General features: G+C 38.6%; 1 protein-coding gene across 1 annotated transcript in view; it reads right to left on the reverse strand.

Moving 5' to 3' along the window:
* RGS22 (regulator of G protein signaling 22) overlaps positions 1-22,730 on the reverse strand; it is a 218,399-nt gene that overhangs the window by 35,273 nt on the left and 160,396 nt on the right. Inside the window, exons 24-26 of the mRNA XM_007457172.1 lie at positions 8,313-8,406; positions 8,104-8,195; positions 6,954-6,992 (exon numbers count right to left, since the gene is read on the reverse strand). Coding sequence (XP_007457234.1) covers positions 6,954-6,992; positions 8,104-8,195; positions 8,313-8,406 — 225 coding nt within the window. The remainder of the gene's footprint in view (positions 1-6,953; positions 6,993-8,103; positions 8,196-8,312; positions 8,407-22,730) is intronic.

Below are 22,730 nucleotides of genomic sequence, written 5' to 3' on the forward strand. Positions count from 1 at the left end.
ACAGCCACTATGGAGAACAGTATGGATGTTCCTTAAAAACTAAAAATAGGGCTTCCCTGGTGGTGCAGGGGTTGAAAGTCCGCCTGTCGATGCAGGGGACACGGGTTCATGCCCCCGTCTGGGAAGATCCCACATGCCGCAGAGGGGCTGGGCCCGTGAGCCATGGCCACTGAGCCTGCATGTCCAGAGCCTGTGCTCTGCAACAGGAGAGGCCACAACAGTGAGAGGCCCACATACTGAAAAAAACAAAACAAAAAAAACCCTAAAAGTAGAATTACCATATGATCCAGCAATCCCACTACTGGGCATATACCCAGAGAAAACCATAATTCCAAAAGACACATGCACCCCAATGTTCATTGCAGCTCAATTTACAATAGGCAAGTCATGGAAGCAACGTAAATGCCCATCGACAGATGAATGGATAAAGAAGTTGTGGTACATATAAACAATGGAATATTACTCAGCCATATAAAGGAATGAAATTGAGTCATTTGTTGAGACGTGGATGGATCTAGAGACTGTCATACACAGTGAAGTAAGTCAGAAAGAGAAAAACAAGTATCGTATATTAATTCATGTATGTGGAACCTAGAAAAATGGTACAGATGAACCAGTTTGCAGGGCAGAAGTTGAGACACAGATGTAGAGAACAAACGTATGGACACCAAGGGGGGAAAACCATGGTGGGTTTGGGATTGTTGTGTGCTCTATTGGGCGATTGGAAATGACATGTATACACTGATGTGTATAAAATTGATGACTATGAAGAACCTGCAGTATAAAAAAACATACAAACAAAAAAACAACTAGTACTAAACTTTCTTTGGATTATTTGTATGGAAATATGCTAATATAAATGTTTCAGCCATTACATGAAATTTCTAAAAATCTTATATGTTCTGGTATAACGTTACAAGTCATAATTCTAGTTATTACTTTAAATGTATATATCAGAAATAACTACAAAAAAAAGAAGAAAGTGTAATCTGCTGTTTTTGGATGGAATGTCCTATAAATATCAATTAAATCTATCTGGTCTATTGTGTCATTTAAAGCTTTTGTTTCCTCATTAATTTTCTGTTTGGATGTTCTGTCCATTGGTGCACGTGAGGTGTTAAAGTCCCCCACTATTATTGTGTTACTGTCAATTTCCTCTTTTATAGCTATTAGCAGTTGCCTTATGTATTGAGGTGTTCCTATGTTGGGTGCATATATATTTATAACTGTTATATCTTCTTGGATTGATCCCTTGATCATTATGTAGTGTCCTTCTTTGTCTCTTGTAACATTCTTTGTTTGAGTCTATTTTATCTGATATGAGTGTTGCTTCTCCAGCTTTCTTTTGATTTCCATTTGCATGCAATATCTTTTTCCATCCCCTCACTTTCAGTCTGTATGTATCTTAGGTCTGAAGTGGGTCTCTCATAGACAGCATATATATGGGTCTTATTTTTGTATCCATTCAGCAAGCCTGTGTCTTTTGGTTGGAGCACTTAATCCATTCAGGTTTAAGGTAATTATTGATATGTATGTTCCTATGACCATTTTCTTAATTGTTTTGGGTTTGTTTTTGTAAGTCCTTTTCTTCTCTTGTGTTTCCCACTTAGAGAAGTTCCTTTAGCATTTGTTGTAGAGCTGGTTTGGTGGTGCTGAATTCTCTTACCTTTTGTTTGTCTGTAAAGTTTTTGGTTTCTCCATCGAATCTGAATGAGATCCTTGCCAGGTAATCTTGGTTGTAGGTTCTTCCCTTTTATCACTTTAAGTATATCATGCCACTCCCTTCTGGCTTGTAGAGTTTCTGCTGAGAAATCAGCTGTTAACCTTATGGGAGCTCCCTTGTATGTTATTTGTCATTTTTCCCTTGCTGCTTTCAATAATTTTTCTTTGTGTTTAATTTTTGCCAATTTGATTATTAAGTGTCTCAGCGTGTTTCTCCTTGGGTTTATCCTGTATGGGACTCTCTGTGCTTCCTGGACTTGGGTGGCTATTTCCTTTCCCATATTAGGGAAGTTTTCAACTATAATCTCTTCAAATATTTTCTCTGGTCATTTCTCTCTCTCTTCTCCTTCTGGGACCCCTGTAATGCGAATGTTTTTGCATTTAATGTTGTCCCAGAGGTCTCTCAGGCTGTCTTCATTTCTTTTCATTCTTTTTTCTTTATTCTCTTCCACAGCAGTGAATTCCACCATTCTGTGTTCCAGATCACTTATCCGTTCTTCTGCCTCAGTTATTCTGCTATTGATTCCTTCTAGTTTAGTTTTCATTTCAGTTGTTGTATTGTTCATCTCTGTTTGTTTGTTCTTTAATTCTTGTAGGTGTTTGTTAAACATTTCTTGTATCTTCTCCATCTTTGCCTCCATTCTTTTTCCGAGGTCCTGGATCATCTTCACTATCATTATTCTGAATTCTTTTTCTGGAAGGTTGCCTATCTCCACTTCATTTAGTTTTTTTGAGGTTTATTCTTGTTCCTTCATCTGGTACATAGCTCTTGTCTTTTCATCTTGTCTATCTTTCTGTGAATGTGGTTTTTGTTCCACAGGCTGCAGGATTGTTGTTCTCGTTGCTTCTGCTGTCTGCCCTCTGGTGGATGAGGCTATCTAAGGGGCTTGTGCAATTTTCCTGATGGGAGGGACTGGTGGTGGGTAGAGCTGGCTGTTGCTCTGGTGGGCAGAGCTCAGTAAAACTTTAATCCGCTTGTCTTCTGATGGGTGGAACTGCGTTACCTCCCTGTTGGTTGTTTGGCCTGAGGCAACCCAACAGGAGCCTACCTGGGCTCTTTGGTTTGGCTAATGGCAGATTCTGGGAGGGCTCACACCAAGGAGTACTTCCCAGAGCTTCTGCTGCCAGTGTCCTTGTCGTCACAGTGAGGTACAGCCACCCCCAGCCTCTGCAGGAGACCCTCCAACACTAGCCGGTAGGTCTAGTTCAGTCTCCTATGGGGTCACTGCTCCTTCCCCTGCGTCCCAGTGTGCACACTACTTTGTGTGTGCCCTACAAGAGTGGAGTCTCTGTTTCCCCAAGTTCTGTTGAAGTCCTACAATAAGATCCCACTAACCTTCAATGTCTGATTCTCTAGGAATTCCTCCACCCATTGCTGGACCCCCAGGTTCAGAAGCCTGATGTGGTGCTCAGAACCTGCACTTCCGTGGGTGGACTTCTGTGGTATAAATGTTCTCCAGATTGTAAGTCACCCACCCAGCAGTTATGGGATTTGATTTTATTGTGATTGCATCCCTCCTACCATCTCATTGTGGCTTCTCCTTTGTCTTTGCATGTGGGTATCTTTTTTGGTGAGTTCCAGTGTCTTCTTGTCGATGATTGTTCAGCAGTTAGTTGTGATTCTGGTGTTCTCAAAAGAGGGAGTGAGAGCATGTCCTTCTAGTCTGCCATCTTGAACCAATCTCCTCGGTAGGAAAACTTTAAATGGTAGTTGATGAATTTCTCAAGGCTCGGTGTAGAATAGCTTGAGAGTTAAAAATCCAAGGGGGCCCTTAGCTTCCATACCCCCCTCCCTGCCCCATCACCACATTCTTGAATTTTACTTCCAGGAGATCCACTGGGTTCTCATTGTAAAGATCAGAGAAGAATCCCCTCCTGCTTCTGGTATTGGGAAGGATAGAGGAACCATATTGGAATACACCCAGAGTTCTCTGGTCTTCCTAACAAGGCCTGCCCTCAAGGGAAACTATTCTGCCAAAGCCTAACAGACTGTTGTTTTTCCATAGCCTAACTGACATGGGAGAAGGGAAATACCCAACTCAGGCTCACTAACGGACTGAGATCTACTCAGGGGACTAGAAAACACTTTTTATCTCACATTCTACTACCACATTAATAGTGTTCCTGTATAATAACAGGGATTACAGATAAAAGAACTGCAAGTCTCAGACCCTATGAAGGAATCTCTAGGAAAACCCAAAACAACAGAGGAGATAAAAAAAAATAAGGACATAGAGGAAATTTCAGCCACTAACACCACAGCTATAGCAAACATTAAATACAGCCTAACTCCTAGCCAGATAAACATAAAACCTCACACACTAAGTGCCCATATGCCTCAGTTCCTTTTACCTGATGCATCATATGTTACTTTAAACAAAATGCTACAAAGCATGCTAAAAGGCAAAAAAACAGTCTGAAGAGACAAAAAGCAAGCATCAGAATCAGACTCAGATATGGCAGAGATTTTGGAATTATCAGACCAGAAATTTATAATGACTATGATTAATATGCTAACAGATCTAATAAAAAAGTGTACAATATGTAAGAACATCTGAATAATGTAAGCAGAGAGATGGAAATTCAAACAGAGAATCAAAAGGAAATGCTAGTAATTGAAAACACTGAAACAGAAATGAAGAATGCCTTGGATGGGTTCATCAATAGACTAGATACAGCTGTGGGAAGAATCAGTGAGCTTGAAAAGAGGTCAGTAGAAAATTCCAAAACTGAAATGCAAAGGGGAAAAAAGCAATGAAAAAGACAGAATAGAATATCCAAGAACTATGGGACAATTACAAAAGATGCAAGATATATGTAATAGAAATAGCGGAAGAAAAAAAAGAAAGGAACAGAGGAAATATTTGAAGTAATAATGACAGAGTTTTTCAAAATTAATGACAGACATGAAACTACTGATCCAGAAATCTCAGAGATCACAAGCAGGACATATACAAAAAAATCTACACCTAGACATATAGTATTTGAATTGTGGAAAATCAAAGATGAAGAGAAAATCTTGAAAGAAGCTGGGGGACAAGAAAAGAATTGCATTTGCCTTCTCTTCAGAAACCATGCAAGCAAGAAGAGAGTGAATTATTTGAAGGGTTGAAAGAAAAAACCCCACTAACCTAGAATTCTTTATCTGGTGAAATTATCCTTCAAAAGTTAAGGAGAAATAAAGATGTTCTAGGGCAAACAACAGACCTTCCTTGAAAGAAATTTTAAAAGAAGTTCTTCAGAGAGAAGGAAAATGGTATGTCAGAAACTCAGATCTACAAAAAGAAGAAAAGACCATTAGAGAAGGAATAAATGAAGGTAAAATAATAACTTTTATTTTTCTTATTCTTTATTGACCTAGGAGAAAACAGTTTGCTCAAAATATTAACAGCAATAATGCATTCAGTGATTATAGTTTATGGATAAGTGAATTCATTGACAGCAATATGATAAGCAACAGGAGGAAGAAATTGGAAAATTCTGTTAAAAGGTACTTGCATTACCCGTGAAGCAGCAGAGTATTATTTGAAAGTGGATCTTTATTAGCTGTAAATGTATATTGCAAACTCTAGGGGCAACCAACAAGAAAATTTTAAAAAGAGGTATAATTGATACGCTGAGAGAAAATGGAATCACATAAAATCCTCAGTTAAAATCAAAAGAAGGCAGAAAAGGAATGGAATCAAAAAAAAAAAAAAAGGGCAATGAATGGAAAAGAGATACAAACTTCTTGGCCAATATGGGGTATAGAGGGTATGGGAGCAGAGGCAACTACAGGGTTCCAATGCTTTAAAAAAAGTGTCCAAAAAACCACTGCCTTAGAAGAAAAATGATCTTTGAAGTGTGCCTCCTGATACTTCCCCCCTTTACAATGTCTAACTCTTTAGAGAATTAGGAATGGTAGTTCCTATTTTGGATATACTTTCTGGGATCATAATAAGGTGAAAGTCTAAGGCTTCCAACCTGCTAAGCCAGGTCACAGACCTTGGAGCTTCTGAGTCCTGAGGCCAATAGATGGTGAAGTTTCATCCTCACAGATCATTTATTTCAGATTCTCCTTTCCCTCCAGGAAAGAAGATAGGAGGATGTATGTCTGGGTTCTCTCTGCTATAAGTGTAACTCCAGTTAATAAGAGGACTTTTGCCTTTTAAAGGTCTTCTCTTGCTACCCTAACAGTTTTTTTTTTTTTTTTTTTTTTTTTCCTTGCATTATGCGGGCCTCTCACTGTTGTGGCCTCTCCCATTTGCGGAGCACAGGCTCCGGACGCGCAGGCTCAGTGGCCATGGCTCACGGGCCCAGCCGCTCCGCGGCATGTGGGATCTTCCCGAAACGGGGCACGAACCCGCGTCTCCTGCATCGGCAGGCGGACTCTCAAGCACTGCGCCACCAGGGAAGCCCGTACCCTAACAGTTTATCTCAAAGAGTGGTCTGTGGAATGCCCATATCACACACACAACTAGGATGTCCATTAAAGAGGGAGACTCCTGGGTTCTGCTCAAGAACTACTGAATCAGACTCTCGGAGAGTGAGCCCAGGAATCGGCATTGCTAGCAAATGTTACAGTGAATCTTATGCACACTAAAGTCTGGTTCTCACTGCTTTAATACACGGCTTCTTTAGAGTGGGATAGGGATAGGGATAAGGTGGGGAAGGCTTTTCCCTCTATGTTTTGGGTCAATTTATTGCTAGGAATATTAGTCCCCTAACCACTTGCTGAATATATCTGCTAACCAAATACAGCTAACCCTTGAACAACACAGAGGGTAGGGGTATTGAACCCTTCACAAAGTTGAAAATCTGTGTAAAACTTATAGTAAGCCCCTGTATCCATGGTTCCTCTGTATGTGCAGTTCTGCATCTGTGGATTCAACCAACCACAGATCTTGTAGTAATGTAATGTTTACTATTGATAAATATCTGCATATAAGTGGACCTGTGCAGTTCAAACCTGTGTTGTGCAAGGGTCAACCGTATAGTGAGTGCTCAAGGAATATTTGTTGAAAGACTACTTGAGGAGCAAAACATAGTTCCTTAACGTGGGCGATAAGCAAAACATTTTGATTCTTCTAACCTAGATAGGAGTCATTTTATCCTAAATAAGTTAAAAATTTTTTTATAGTCTTGTATGTCGTGTGTACAGAAGAGACGTCGTTTTCAAACTGTGGAAGTAAAACAAGCTAAACTTTATTTAGATGATAGGCTTACTCTAAAGCAGACCGTCAAAAACTCACTTGAGCTTCCATGTTAGTTAAATTTGGTTTAAAGAATTCCTGCAAAAAAAAAAAAAAGAAGAAGAAATGATTGAAACATAAGCTGCTAGAGGAAATTTAAATCCCAACCAACAAAAACAGAAACGTACACAGAGCTGTAAGAAGGATCAAAAAAGTTAACAAATGTGTCAGCACACCCTAAATGCTGGAGGGACTGTGAGGTTGCTCTATGGGGTGGGGGAACTGACAGATGGCACAGTGGGTAGGATAAATCAGAAGAGAAAAAAGACAGGCTAAGAGCATAAAGGCCTGCTCATCAAACCCTCCCAAGAACCAAAAAACTAAGGATTTTCAGAAACAAAAATCTAAGCTACAAGATGGAAGATAAGAGAAAGGGGGCTTTTACAGGGTTCTTTAAGTATTAGGTCAATGGGTTACACATACATTACATTATACTAGTATACTACTTTGTAAGGGCATTGTTAAACTCTAACGCTAGTATCAAAACTGTATAATCACATCAGTATCTGTATGAGAGAAGGACCCCAGTTTGATTTTCAGTTCTTTCTTATATTCCCATCTTGGGAAAGTGGAACTTAGAAAAATTCAGCTTGGGAAACCTTGGGAAACTAAGCCCACTCTTCCATAAATGTTCTTTGTGGAAGAGAAGACTAGATAAGGAGTAGATAGAAGCAATAAATTATCATTCCCCAGGGGCCTTCCTATTCAGGAGACTGTGCCATTCAGAAGGGAGGCAAGGTGCTCCTAGCCATCAATTTGTTACTGGAGAGTGTAAGTGTATGTGTGTGTGTTTTGTGTGTGCACTGTGCAGGTGTGCATGTGCATTAGTGTGTTAGAGGGACATGGATGGGACTGATCAATTCAGTCTATGACTTATCTTGTACCTATCAGCAGCAGCGTATACACTTCCATGAGTGCTGTCACTCTGAAAATAGGATGTAGTGTTGGGTATATGTCATAGTCTTTCCTCATCAGCAGAGGAGAAAAAAACAGAGACAGACGGAACACACACACTCTGAAATTCTCCTAACTTGGGGGTCAGAGCAGTTGGGAAGGAATCAGTCCTCATCCCTTCCTACCCTCTCCAGATGTCCAGGTGAGAGGTAGAGTTCTAACAATAAGGAAGAAAGAACTGAAGATAGACTATCACATGAAACTCACTCTGGATGTTGTGGGAAGATATGGTCTTTTTCAAAGACATAGCGGAAGCAGTAGACTTGAAATTTGTAAAAGATGGTGTGGCTGCACAAAAATAAGAGAAATAAGGGAAACAGTGAAGTAATAATTAACAAAGTCTGCTAATATTAATCTGTAATAGAAGATAACAAAGCAACCCTGAAAGCAAAGAGCAAAAATTACCTGCAAACAACTTTCTTTCTAGTTCTTCTTGAATTTTAAGAAGAATCCTTTCCTGTTCTAAGGCTTCTATGTACTTTGAGTAGCACCAGGTTGGCTAAGAAAACAATTTTCAAAATTAATTTTGGAAATATTTGCCCCAGGAAGTAAACTGAAGTTAAGATAATATCAGCTCCCTCATTTAAACCGTTTATGCTAGAAGAACACATATAAAGAAACGTGCACATTTCAAAAATTTATATGAATTTTCATAAACAGAACTTACTGATTTAAACTTTTAACTGGGTACCAAAAATTATTATGGATCTACATTTATGTAGACATGTTTATGATGAAGTAAAGGGATTTTTCTATAGCCTTGACCTAAATTTTTAATAATTTAAATTTTCTTCTAGTTTTATTGAGATGTAATTGACATATAGCACTGTTTAAGTTAAAGGTGTACAACAATAATGATTTGACTTACACACATCATGAAATGATCACAAGAGGTTTGGAAAACACCTATCATCTCAAATAGATATAATATTAAAGAAATAGAAAAAAGAATCTTTTCCTTATGATGAGAGTCTTAGGATTTACTCTTTTAACAGCTTTCATTTGTAACATACAGCAGTGTTCACTATTTTTATTATGTTGTACATTACCTACTTAGTATTTATCTTATAACTGAAAATTTGTACTTTAGATTACATTCATCTAATTCACCCTCCCTCCAGCCTCCACCTCTGGTAGCCACAAATCTGATCTCTTTTTCTCTGAGTTTGTTTGTTTTGGAAGTATAATTGACCTACAACACCACGGTAGTTCCTGGTGCACAACACAGTGATTCGATATCTCTATATGTTAAAAATGATCACCATGATAAGTCTAGTTGTCATCTGTCACAATAAAGATATTACATAATTACTAACTATATTCCCACACTATACATTTCATACCTGTGACTCATTTATTTTGTAACTGAAAGTTTGTACCTCTCACTACCACTTACCTATTTCTCTCCTCCTACCAATACCCTCCCCTCTGGCACCTGTTTGTTCTCTGTGTCTAAGACTCTGTTTCTGTTTGGTTCTGTTTGTGCATTTGTCTATCTCTGACTTATTTCACTTAGCATAATACACCATAGGTCCATCATGTTATCACAAATGGCAGGATTTCATTCATTTTATGAGTAATATTCTGGTGTGTGTGTGTGTGTGTGTGTGTGTGTGTGTGTGTGTATACCACTTCTTTTTTATCCATTCATCAGTCGATGGACACTTAGGTTGCTTCCATGTCTTGGCTATTGTAAATAGTGCTGCTATGAACATTGGGGTGCATGTATCTTTTTGAATTAGAGTTTTCTCTGGATATATGCCCAAGAGTGGGATTGCTGGATCATAAGGCAGTTCTGATTTTAGTTTTTTAAGGAGCCTCCATACTGTTTTCCATAGTGGCTGCACCAATTTACATTCCCACCAACAGCATAGAAGGGTTCCAGAAGGAAACTTTAAAATCATTTATTTTCTACCCATGGCAGACAACCACTCTACAAATCCCCAAGAAGCTGCCTCGGCTTGGGCAGGTCCAGTTCTGCGTGTTCTCTGAAGCCAACTTCCACTCAGCAGCCCAAAACACTCCACAGATATTTATGAAATTGAATCTCAGTATTTCCTTCCATAATTCCACTTATTGGTCCTGACTCTGCTTTCTCCTATTTCTCTAGAATAAGTGTAAATTCCTCTTCTTTGCAAAAGGTCTCCAGATATTTGAAGGCAGTTATTCTTAGACACAGTAGCACACTGTGACTTCCTTCCAGATGTTCTTTTATCTCTCTTTCCCCTCTCACAGTCTCTCTCTCAAACTGTCCTTGTTTCTTTTTTTCCCAACTCTCTCTTTTCCCTCTTTGATCTTCATGAAATCATTCAGAACCAAGACTCCTATCCAGTCACTCTGTCATCACCCAGAGCCTCAGAGTTCTCCTGGGTCCTGGTAAACAAAGAAAGGGATAATAAATGAGAAATTGATGTTGACATAAGGTTTTCTTCCTGAACCAATTCTGGCTCCTGGAGAGCTTGCTTGCTTGCGTGCTCACCTTTCAAAATCCTCAAGAATTTTGTCACAGATCAGTGTCATTTCACCATCCTGGAGTTTCTCAGACTAGTCATTTTCCTCTCCACAGATTTCTTTAACTTCTTGCATTCTGTGCAGTTCTTGAAAATTAGTGACGGTAGTTCAAGGTCACGGGCTCACCTCAGAATATGTGGTGACTCTGCTTGGGACCTGAAGCATCAGTTTTACAAGAAAAGTGGGAAATATGTTCTGGATTTATCATGAGAGAATATAGGTTTTTCATTCAAGTGAAATGTAGGAAAAAAAAATCCTGAGAAAACTTTTTTCTCAGCTTCTCAAAGAATTGCACCTCCCACATGATTTGATTTTGTTCACCTAGACTTAGTTTGTGGTAAAATCATAGCCAGAACTGCACTCATCCTGTTTTCTACTACACTTATTATGTCTTCTATATTCTTTCCTGTGCTTCCTACCATGACCGGCCACCGCTGTAACTCATGCTTTTTCCCCATCTTCCATTTGACTTACGTGGCTTCCATCTCAGAACTGCCTTTCAAAGCTAGCCTCTTCTCTCTTGTCTTGGCTTCATCGTTTACCACTTGGCCTTTTCTCTCTTCTCCAATTCAACCTGCCTGAAGTCCTCTTTTGGTCCCTCTGTGCCCAAAGGATAAAATCTTAGTATATAGGAATGCCAGAGATTTCTGTGCATTAATTTTGTATCCTGCTACTTTACCAAATTCATTGATTAGCTCTAGTAGTTTTCTGGTAGCATCTTTAGGATTCTCTATGTATAGTATCATGTCATCTGCAAACAGTGACAGCTTTACTTCTTCTTTTCCGATTTGGATTCCTTTTATTTCCTTTTCTTCTCTGATTGCTGTGGCTAAAACTTCCAAAACTATGTTGAATAAGAGTGGTGAGAGTGGGCAACCTTGTCTTGTTCCTGACCTTAGTGGAAATGCTTTCAGTTTTTCGCCATTGAGGATGATGTTGGCTGTGGGCTTGTCATATACGGCCTTTATTATATTGAGGAAAGTTCCCTCTACACCTACTTTCTGCAGGGTTTTTATCATAAATGGGTGTTGAATTTTGTCAAAAGCTTTCTCTGCATCTATTGAGATGATCATATGGTTTTTCTCCTTCAATTTGTTAATATGGTTAATCACATTGATAGATTTGCGTATATTGAAGAATCCTTGCATTCCTGGAATAAACCCCACTTGATCATGGTGTATGATCCTTTTAATGTGCTGTTGGATTCTGTTTGCTAGTATTTTGTTGAGGATTTTTGCCTCTATGTTCATCAGTGATATTGGCCTGTAGTTTTCTTTCTTTGTGACATCCTTGTCTGGTTTTGGTATCAAGGTGATGGTGGCCTTTATCCATTCATATATTGATTGGCACTGGCACTTAGGTTGCTTCCATATCTTGGCTACTGTAAATAATCTTGCAATGAACATAGGGGTGAATGTATCTTTTAGAATCGGTGTTTTTGTTTTCTTCACAAATACTCAGTAGTGGAACTGCTGGATCCTACGGTAGTTCTAGTTTTAAGTTTTTGAGGACTCTCCGTACTGTTTTTCAGAGTGGTTACACCAATTTACATTCTCACCAACAGTGTACAAGTGTTACATTTTCTGAACATCCTTGCAAAACTTATTTGTTGTTTCTTGTTTTGTTTTTTTATTTACTTATTTTTTAACATCTTTATTGGAGTACAACTGCTTTATAATGGTGTTAGTTTCTGCTGTATAACAAAGTGAATCAGGGCTTCCCTGGTGGCGCAGTGGTTGGGAGTCCGCCTGCCGATGCAGGGGACACGGGTTCATGCCCCAGTCTGGGAAGATCCCGCATGCCACGGAGCGGCTGGGCCCGTGAGCCATGGCCGCTGAGCCTGCGCATCCAGAGCCTGTGCTCCGCGACGGGAGAGGCCACAACAGTGAGAGGCCCACGTACCGCAAAAAAATAAAAAAATAAAAAAATAAAATAAAATAAAAATAACAAAGTGAATCAGCTAGATGTATACATATATCCCCATATCTCCTCCTACTTGCATCTCCCTCCAACCTTCCCTATATCACCCCTCTAGGGGGACACAAAGTACCTAGCTGATATCCCTGTGCTATGCAGCTGCTTCCCACTAGCTAACTATTTTACAATTGGTAGTGTATATATGTCCGTGCCACTCTCTCACTTCGTCCCAGATTACCCTTCCCCTTCCCCTTCCCCTTCCCCATGTCCTCAAGTCCATTCTCTATTTCTGCGTCTTTATTCCTGTCCTGACCCTACGTTCTTCAGAACCATTTGTTTTCTTTTCCCTTTTTTTTTTTAGAATCCACATATATGTGGTAACATATGGTATTTGTATTTATCTATCTGACTTACTTCCCTCTGTATGACACTCTCTCGGTCCATCCAACTCACTGCAAATAATGCAATTTCAGTTCATTTTATGGCTGAGTAATATTCCATTGTATATATGTGCCACATCTTCTTTATCCATTCATCTGTTAATGGACACTTAGGTTGCTTCCATGTCCTGGCTACTGTAAATAGTCCTGCAATGAACATTGTGCTACATGACTCTTTTTGACTTATGGTTTTCTTAGGGTATATGCCCAGTAGTGGGATTGCTGGGTCATATGGTAGTTCTTTTTTAGTTTTGTAAGGAACCTCCATACTGTTCTCCATAGTGGCTGTATCAATTTACATTCTCACCAACAGTGCAAGAGGGTTCCCTTTTCTCCACACCCTCTCCAGCATTTATTGTTTGTAGATTTTTTGATAATGGCCATTCTGCCTGATGTGAGGTGATATCTCATTGTAGTTCTGATTTGCATTTCTCTAATGATTAATGATGTTGAGCATCCTGTCATGTGTATGTTGGCAATCTGTATATCTTCTATGGAGAAATGTCGATTTAGGTTTTCTGCCCATTTTTGGATTGGGTTGTTTGTTTCTTTGATATTGAGCTTCATGAGCTGCTTGTAAATTTTGGAGATTAATCCTTTGTCAGTTGCTTGGTTTGCAAATGTTCTCTCCCATTCTGAGGGTTGTCTTTTCATCTTGTTTATAGTTTCCTTTGCTGTGCAAAAGCTTTTAAGTTTCATTAGGTCACATTTGTTTATTTTTGTTTTTATTTCCATTTCTCTAGGAAGTGGGTCAAAAAGGATCTTGCTGTGATTTATGTCATAGAGTGTTCTGCCTATGTTTTCCTCTAAGAGTTTTATAGTGTCTGGCCTTACATTTAGGTCTTTAATCCATTTTGAGTTTATTTCTGTGTATGATGTTAGGGAGTGTTCTAATTTCATTCTTTTACATGTAGCTGTCCAGTTTTCCCAGCACCACTTATTGAAGAGGCTGTCTTTTCTCCATTGTATATTCTTGCCTCGTTCATCAAAGACAAGGTGACCATATGTGCGTGAGTTTATCTCTGGGCTTTCTATCCTTTTCCATCAATCTATATTTCTGTTTTTGTGCCAGTACCATACTGTCCTGATTACTGTAGATTTAGAGTATACTCTGAAGTCAGGGAGCCTGGCTCCTCCAGCTCCATTTTTCTTTCTCAAGATTGCTTTGGCTATTCGGGGACTTTTGTATTTCCATACAAATTGTGAAGTTTTTTGTTCTGGTTCTGTGAAAAATGCCATTGGTAGTTTGATAAGGATTGCATTGAATCTGTAGATTGTTTGGGTAGTATAGTCATTTTCACAATGTTGATTCTTCCAATCCAAGAACATGGTATATCTCTCCATCTGTTTCTATCATATTTAATTTCATTCAACAGTGTCTTATAGTTTTCTGCATACAGGTCTTTGTTTCCTTAGGTAGGTTTATTCCAGGTATTTTATTCTTTTTGTTGCAATGGTAAATGGGAGTGTTTTCTTAATTTCTCATTCAGATTTTTCATCATTAGTGTATAGGAATGCAAGAGACTTCTGTGCATTAATTTTGTATCCTGCTACTTTACCAAATTCATTAATTAGCTCTAGTAGTTTTCTGGGGGCATCTTTAGGATTCTCTATGTACAGCATCATGTCATCTGCAAACAGTATGTTTTATTTATTTTCCAATTTGTATTCCTTTTATTTCTTTTTCTTCTCTGATTGCTGTGGCTAAGACTTCCAAAACTACGTTGAATAATAGTGGTGAGAGTGGGCAACCTTGTCTTGTTCCTGATCTTAGTGGAAATAGTTTCAATTTTTCACCATTGAGAACGATGCTGGCTGTTGGTTTGTCATATATGGCCTTTATTATGTTGAGGTAAGTTCCCTCTATGCCTACTTTCTGGATGGTTTTTTATCATAAATGGGTGTTGAATTTTGTCAAAAGCTTTTTCTGCATCTATTGAGATGATCATACGGTTTTCATCCTTCAGTGTGGTAATATGGTATATCACATTGATTGATTTGTGTATATTGATGAATCCTTGCATTTCTGGGATAAACCCTGCTCGATCATGGTGTGTGATCCCTTTAATGTGCTGTTGGATTCTCTTTGCTAGTATTCTGTTGAGGACTTTTGCATCTATTTTCATCAGTGATATTGGCTAGTAGTTTTCTTTTTTTGTGACATCTTTGTCTGGTTTTGGTAGGAGGGTGACGGTGGCCTAATAGAATGAGTTTCAGAGTGTTCCTCCCTCTGTTATATTTTGGAAGAGTTTGAGGAGGATAGGTGTTAGCTCTTCTCTAAATGTATGATAGAATTCGCCTGTGAAGCAATCTGGTGCTGGGTTTTTGTTTGTTGGAAGATTTTGAATCACAGTTTCAATTTCAGTGCTTGTGTTTGGTCTGTTTATATTTTCTATTTCTTCCTGCTTCAGTCTCAGAAGGTTGTGCTTTTCTACGAATTTGTCCATTTCTTCCATGTTGTCCATTTTATTGGCATATAGTTGCTTGTAGTAATCTCAAATGATCCTTTGTATTTCTGCAGTGTCAGTTGTTACTTCTCCTTTTTCATTTCTAATTCTATTGATTTGAGTCTTCTGCCTTTTTTACTCGATGAGTCTGGCTAATGGTTTATCAATTTTGTTTATCTTCTCAAAGAACCAGCTTTTAGTTTTATTGGTCTTTGCTACTGTTTCCTTCATTCTTTTTCATTTATTTCTGATCTGATCTTTATGATTTCTTCCCTTCTGCTAACTTTGGGGTTTTTTTTTTCTTTTCTCTCTAACCACTTTAGGTGTAAGGTTAGGTTGTTTATTTGAGATGTTTCTTGTTTCTTAAGGTAGGATTGTAGTGCTATAAACTTCCCTCTTAGAACAGCTTTTGCTGCATCCCATAGGTTTTTGGCTCGCCATGGTTTCATTGTCATTTGTTTCTAGGTATTTTTGATTTCCTCTTTGATTTCTTCAGTGATCTCTTGGTTATTTTGTGTTTTTTACAGATTTTTTTCCTGTAATTGATATCTAGTCTCATAGCTTTGTGGTTGGAAAAGATACTTGATATGATTTCAATTTTCTTAAATTTACCAAGGCTTGATTTGTGACCCAAGATATGATCTATCCTGGAGAATGTCCCATGAGCACTTAGGAAAAACAGTGTATTCTGTTGTTTTTGGATGGAATGTCCTATGAATATTAATTAAGCTCCTCTTTTTTAATGTATCATTTAAAGTTTGTGTTACCTTATTTATTTTCATTTTGGATGATCTATCCATTGGTGAAAGTGGGGTGTTAAAGTCCCTTACTATGATTGTGTTACTGTTGATTTCCCCTTTTATGGCTGTTAGCATTTGTCTTATGTATTGAGGTGCTCTTATGTTGGGTGCATAAATATTTACAATTGTTATATCTTTTTCTTGGATTGATCCCTTGATCATTATGCAGTGTCCTTCTTTTCTCTTATGATAGTCTTTATTTTAAAGTCTATTTTGTCTGATATGAGTATTGCTACTCTGCTTTCTTTTGATTTCCATTTGCATGGAATATCTTTTTCCATCCCCTCACTTTCAGTATGTATTTGTCCCTAGGTCTAAGGTGGGTCTCTTATAGACAGCATATATACAGGTCTTGTTTTTGTATCCATTCAGGCAGTCTATGTCTTTTGGTTGGAGCATTTAATCCATTTACATTTAAGGTAGTTATCGATATGTATGTTCCTGCTACCATTTTGTAAATTGTTTTGGGTTTGTTATTGTAGGTCTTTTCCTTTTCTTGTGCTTCCTGCCTAGAGAAGTTCCTTTAGCATTTGTTGTAAAGCTTGTTTGGTGGTGCTGAATTCTCTTAGCTTTTCTCTGTAAAGGTTTTGATTTTCCATCGAATCTGAATGAGATTCTTGGTGGGTAGAGTAACCTTGATTGTAGGTTTTTCCCCTTCATCACTTTAAATATGTCCTGCCACTCCCTTCTGGCTTGCACAATATCTGCTGAAAGATCAGCTGTTAACCTTATGGGGATTCCCTTGTATGCTACTTGTTGCTTTTCCCTTGCTCCTTTTAATATTTTTTCTTTGTATATAATTTTTGATAGTTTGATTAATATGTGTTTTGGCTTGTTTCTCCTTGGATTTACCCTGTATGGGATTCTCTGTGCTTCCTGGAGTTGACTGACTATTTCCTATTCCATATTAGGGAAGTTTTCATCTATAATCTCTTCAAATATTTTCTCAGTCCCTTTGTTTTTTTCTTCTTCTGGGACCCCTATAATTAGAATGTTGGTGCCTTTAATGTTGTCCCAGAGGTCTCTGAGACTGTCCTCAATTATTTTCATTCTTTTTTCTTTATTCTGCTCTGAAGTAGTTATTTCTACTATTTTATCTTCCAGGTCATTTATCCGTTCTTCTGCCTCAGTTATTCTGCTATTGATTCCTTCTAGAGAATTTTAAATTTCATTTATTGTGTTGTTCATCATTGTTTGTTTTCTCTTTAGTTCTTCTAGGTCCTTGTTAAACGTTTCTTGTATTTTCTCCACTCTATTTCCAAGATTTTGGATCGTGTTTACTATCATTACTCTGAATTCTTTTTCAGGTAGGCTGCCTATATCCTCTTCATTTGTTTGGTCTGGTTGGGTTTTTACCCTGCTCCTTCGTCTGCTGTGTATTTCTTTATCTTTTCATTTTGCTTAACTAACTGTGTTTGGTGTCTCCTTTTTGCAGGCTGCAGGTTCGTAGTTCCCATTATTTTTGGTGTCTGCCTGCAGTGGGTAAGGCAGTTCAGTGGGCTCTGTAGGCTTCCTGGTGTAGGGGACTGGTGTCTGTGTTCTGGTGCATGAGACTGGATCTTGTCTTTCTTGTGGGCAGGACAGTGTCTGATGGTGTGTTTGGGGGTGTCTGTGACATTATGATTTTAGGCAGCCTCTCTGCTAATGGGTGGGGTTGTGTTCCTGTCTTGGTAGTTGTTTGGCATAGTGTGTCCAGCACTATAGCTTGCTAGTTGTTGAGTGGAGCTGCGTCTTAGTGTTGAGATGGAGATCTCTGTGAAAGCTTTTGCCGTTTGATATTATGTGGGGCCGGGAGGTCTCTGGTGGACCAATGTCCTGAACTTGGCTCTCCCACTTCAGAGGCTCATGCCTGACACCCGGCCAGAGCACCAAGATCCTGTCAACCACTCGGCTCAGAAGTAAAGGGAGGAAAAAAAAAGAAAGAAGGGAAAAAATAAAATAAAATAATGTTAGTAAAATAAAAATTAAAAAATATTATAAAAAATAAAAAAGTAATAAAAAAAGCAGGAAGAGAACAACCAAACCAAAAAAGAAATCCACCAATGATAACAAGTGCTAAAAACTATACCCCCTCCAAAAAAAACAAAGACAGACAGATCTGTAGGACAAATGGTAAAAGCAAACCTATATAGACAAAATCAGACAAAGAAACATGCACATACATACTCACAAAAAGAGAAAAAGGAAAAAATATATATATATATAAATAAAAAAGGAAGAGAGCAACCAAATCAATAAACACATCTACCAATGATAATAAGTTCTAAATACTAAACTAAAGTAAACATAAAACCAGAAACAAATTAGATGCAGAAAGCAAACCCCAGGTCTACAGTTGCTCTCAAAGTCCACTGCCTCAATTTTGGGATGATTTGTTGTCTATTCAGGTATTCCAGAGATGCAGGGTACATCAAATTGACTGTGGAGATTTAATCCGCTGCTCCTGAAGCTGCTGGGAGAGATTTCCCTTTCTCTTCTTTGTTTGCACAGCTCCTGGGGTTCAGCTTTAGATTTGGCCTCGCCTCTGCGTGTAGGTCGCCTGAGGGCGTCTATTCCCCACCCAGACAGGACAGGGTTAAAGGAGCGGCTAATTAGGGGGCTATGGCTCACTCAGGCCGGGGGGAGGGAGGGTTACGGAATGCGGGGCTAGCCTGCAGCGGCAGAGGCCAGTGTGACATTGTAGCAGCCTGAGTCACGCCATGTGTTCTCCCAGGGAAGTTGTCCCTAGATCTCGGAACCCTGGAAGTGGCAGGCTGCACAGTCTATGGATAGTGACCTGTGCTTTCACACAGGCTTCTTGGTGGCTGCAGTAGCAGCCTTAGTGTTTCATGCCCATCTCTCGTGTCTGTGCTGATAGCCGTGGCTCGTGCCCATCTCTGGAGCTCATTTAGGCAGTGCTCTGAATCCCCTCTCCTCACGCACTCTTGCCCCTGAGGCAGTTCCAGACTTTTTCCTGGACTCCCTCCTGGCTAGCTGTGGTGCACTAGCCCGCTTCAGGATGTGTTCATGCAGCCAACCCCAGTCCTCTCTCTGGGGTCTGACCTCTGAAGCCCAAGCCTCAGCTCCCAGCCCCCACCCACCCTGGCAAGTGAGCAGACAAGCCTCTCAGGCTGGTGAGTCCTGGTCGGCACCGATCCTCTGTGTGGGAATCTCTCCGCTTTGCCCTCTGCACCCCTGTTTCTGCACTCTCCTTGTGGCTCTGAAGCTTTCCCTCCACCCACACCCTGTCTCTGCCAGTGAAGGGGCTTCCTAGTGTGTGGAAACTTTTCCTCCTTCACAGCTCCCTCCCAGAGGAGCAGATCCTGTCCCTATTCTTTTGTCTGTGTTTTTCCTTTTCTCTTTTGCCCTACCCAGGTACCTGGGGAGTTTCTTGCCTTTTGGGAAGTCTGAGGTCTTTTGCCAGCGTTCAGTAGGTGTTCTGTAGGAGTTGTTCCACATGTAGATGTATTTTTGATGTATTTGTGGGAAGGAAGGTGATCTCCACTTCTTACTCCTCTGCCATCTTGAAGGTCCCTCACTGTGATTTACATTTGCATTTTCCAGTGGTTAGTGATGTTGAGCATCTTTTCATGTGCCTGTTGGCCACCCATATGTGTTCTTTGAAAAAATGTCTATTCAGGACCTCTGTCCCAGTTTTTACTTGAGTTGTTTGCTTTTTCAATATAGAGTTGTATGAGTTCTTTGTATAGTTTGGATATTAACCCTTTGGATATATTGTTTGCACATATCTTCTCCAATTCAGTAGGTGACCTTTTTGTTTTGTTGATAGTTTCCCTCACTGTGGATAAGCTTTTTAGTTTGATGTAGTGCCATCTGTTTACTTTTGCTTTTGTTTCCTTTGCCTAGGGCGACATATCCAAAAATTTTACTAAGACAGGGGGTATAGCTCAGTGGTAGAGCATTTGACTGCAAAAATTTTACTAAGACAGATGTCAAAGAATGTACTGCCTATGTTTTCTTCTAGAAGTTTTATGGTTTCAGGTCTTATATTTAAGCCTTTAATCCATTTTGAGATTATTTATGTATATGGTGTGAAAAAGTGGTCCAGTTTGATTCTTTTGCATGTAGCTGTTCAGTTTTTCCAACACCATTTTTTATAAAATATTTATTGATTGATTGATTTAGGCTGCACCGGGTCTTAGTTGTGGCATGAAAACTCTCAGTTGTGGCATGCGAACTCCTAGTTGCAGCATTTATGAGGGATCTAGTTCCCCAACGAGGGGTTGAACGCAGGCCCCCTGTATTGGGAGCACAGTCTTACTCACTGGACCACCAGGGAAGTCCCAACACCATTTACTGAAGAGGTTGTCTTTTCCACATTACATATTCTTCCCTCCTTTATTATGGATTATTTGCCCATATCAGTGTGGAATCATTTCTGGGCTCTTTATTTGGTTCCATTGATATATGTGTCTGATTTTGTGCCAGTACCATACTGTTTTGAAAACTGTAGCTTTGTAGTATAGTTTGAAATGAGGGATGTGTGATATCTCCTGTTTTTGTTCTTTCTTAAAAGTGTTTTGGCTATTCGAGGTCTTCTGTGTTTCTCACAAATTTTAGAATTATTTCTTCTATATCTGTGATGAATGTCATTGGTATTTTGATAAGCATTGCACTGAATCTGTAGATTGCCTGGGTATGTGGTCATTTTAACAATATTAATTCTTTCAATCCATGAGCACAGTATATCTTTCCATCTGTTTGTGTCATCTTCAATTACTTTCATAGGTACCTTGTAGTTTTCTGAGTACAGATCTTTTATCTCCTTTGTTAGATTTATTCCGAGATATTTTATTCTTTTGAATGTGATTGTGAATAGGATTGTTTTCATTTCTCTTTCTGGTAGTTTGTTGTTATTGTGCAGAAATGCAACCGATTTCTGTATATTAATTTTGTATCCTGCAACTTTACTGAATTCACTGACGAGTTCTAGTAGTTATTTGGTGGTGTTTATAGGATTTTCTATATATAGTATCATGCCATCTATAAACAGTGACAGTTTTACTTCTTCCTTCCCAATTTGGATTCTATTTATTTCTTTTTATTGCCTAGTTGCTGTGGCTAGGACTTCCAATACTATGTTGAATAAAAGTGACCAGAGTGGGTATACTTGTCTTTGTCCTGATCTCAGAGGAAATGCTTTTAGCTTTCCATCACTGAGTATGATGTTAGCTGTGCACCTGTTATATATAGCCTTATTATGTTGGGGTATGTTCCTTTATACCCACTTGGTTGAGTATTTTTATCATAAATATGAATTTTGTTAAAAGCTTTTTCTTCATCTATTGAGATGATTATATGATTTCTATTCTTCAGTTTGTTAATGTGGTGTATCACATTGATTGATTTGCAAATACTGAACCATCCTTGTATCAGTGGGATAAATGCCACATGATCATGGTGTAAGATCCTTTTAATGTATTGTTGAATTTGGTTTCCTAATATTTTGTTGAGGATTTTCACAGCTATGCTCATCAGTAATATTGGCCTGTAATTATTTCATGTGTGATAACTTTGTCCAGTTTTGGTATCAGGGTAATGCTGGCCTCATAGATTGAGTAGGGAAGCATTCCTTCCTCTGCAATTTTTTGAAATAGTTTGAGAAGGATAGGTGTTAACTGTTCTCTAAATGTTTGATAGAATTGAAATGTGAAACCATCTGGTCCTGGAACTTTTTGATTATTGAATCAACTTCTTTACTGTTAACTGGCCTGTTCATATTTCCTATTTCTTTCCAATTCGGTCTTGAGAGATTGTACATTTCTAGGAATTTAACCATTTCATCTGGGTTGTCCATTTTAATGACATGTAATTGTTTGTAGTAATCTCTTATACACCTTTGTATTTCTATGGTGCCAATGTAACTTCTCCTTTTTCATTTCTGATTTTATTGATTCGAGCCCTTTCTCATTTTTTCTTGGTAAGTCTTGCTAAAGGTTTATCACTTTTGTTTATCTTTTCAAAAACCAGTATTTGGTTTCATTGATCTTTTATTTACATTTTTTGGTCTCTATCTTATTTATTTCCTCTCTGATCTTTATTATTTCCTTCCTTCTGTGACTTTGGGCTTCATTTATTCTTCTTTATCTAATTCTGTTAGATGGCAGGTTAGGTTGTTTATTCGAGATTTTTCTTCTTTCTTGAGGAAGGCCTATATGGCTATAAACTTCCCTCTTAGAACTGCTTTTGCTGCATCCCATATAGTTTTAAAAAATTGAAGTATAGCTGATTTACAATGTTGTGTTAATTTCTGCTGTACAGCAAAGTGATTCAGTTATATATATAGTATACATATACACACATACATACAATCTTTTAAATATTGTTTTCCATTACGGCTTGTTACAAGATATTGAACATAGTTCCCTGTGCTATACTGTAGGACCTTATTGCTTAGCCATTCTATATATACTAGTTTACATTTGCTAGCCCCAAACTCCCACTCCATTCCTCCCCCACCCCCTCTTCCTTGGCAACCACAAATCTGTTCTCTATGTCTGTGAGTCTGTTTCTCTTTTGTAGATAAGTTCATTTGTGTCATATTTTAGATTCCACATATAAGTGATATCATATGGTATTTGTCTTTCTTCTTCTGACTTACTTCACTTAGTATGATAATCTCTAGGTCTACCCATGTTGCTGCAAATAGCATTATTTCATTCTTTTTTATGGCTGAGTAGTATTACATTGTATATATGTACCACATCT

Source organism: Lipotes vexillifer, unplaced genomic scaffold (genome assembly GCF_000442215.2).
Source record: "Lipotes vexillifer unplaced genomic scaffold, Lipotes_vexillifer_v1.1 scaffold376, whole genome shotgun sequence".
In the NCBI taxonomy this organism is placed as follows: domain Eukaryota; kingdom Metazoa; phylum Chordata; class Mammalia; order Artiodactyla; family Lipotidae; genus Lipotes; species Lipotes vexillifer.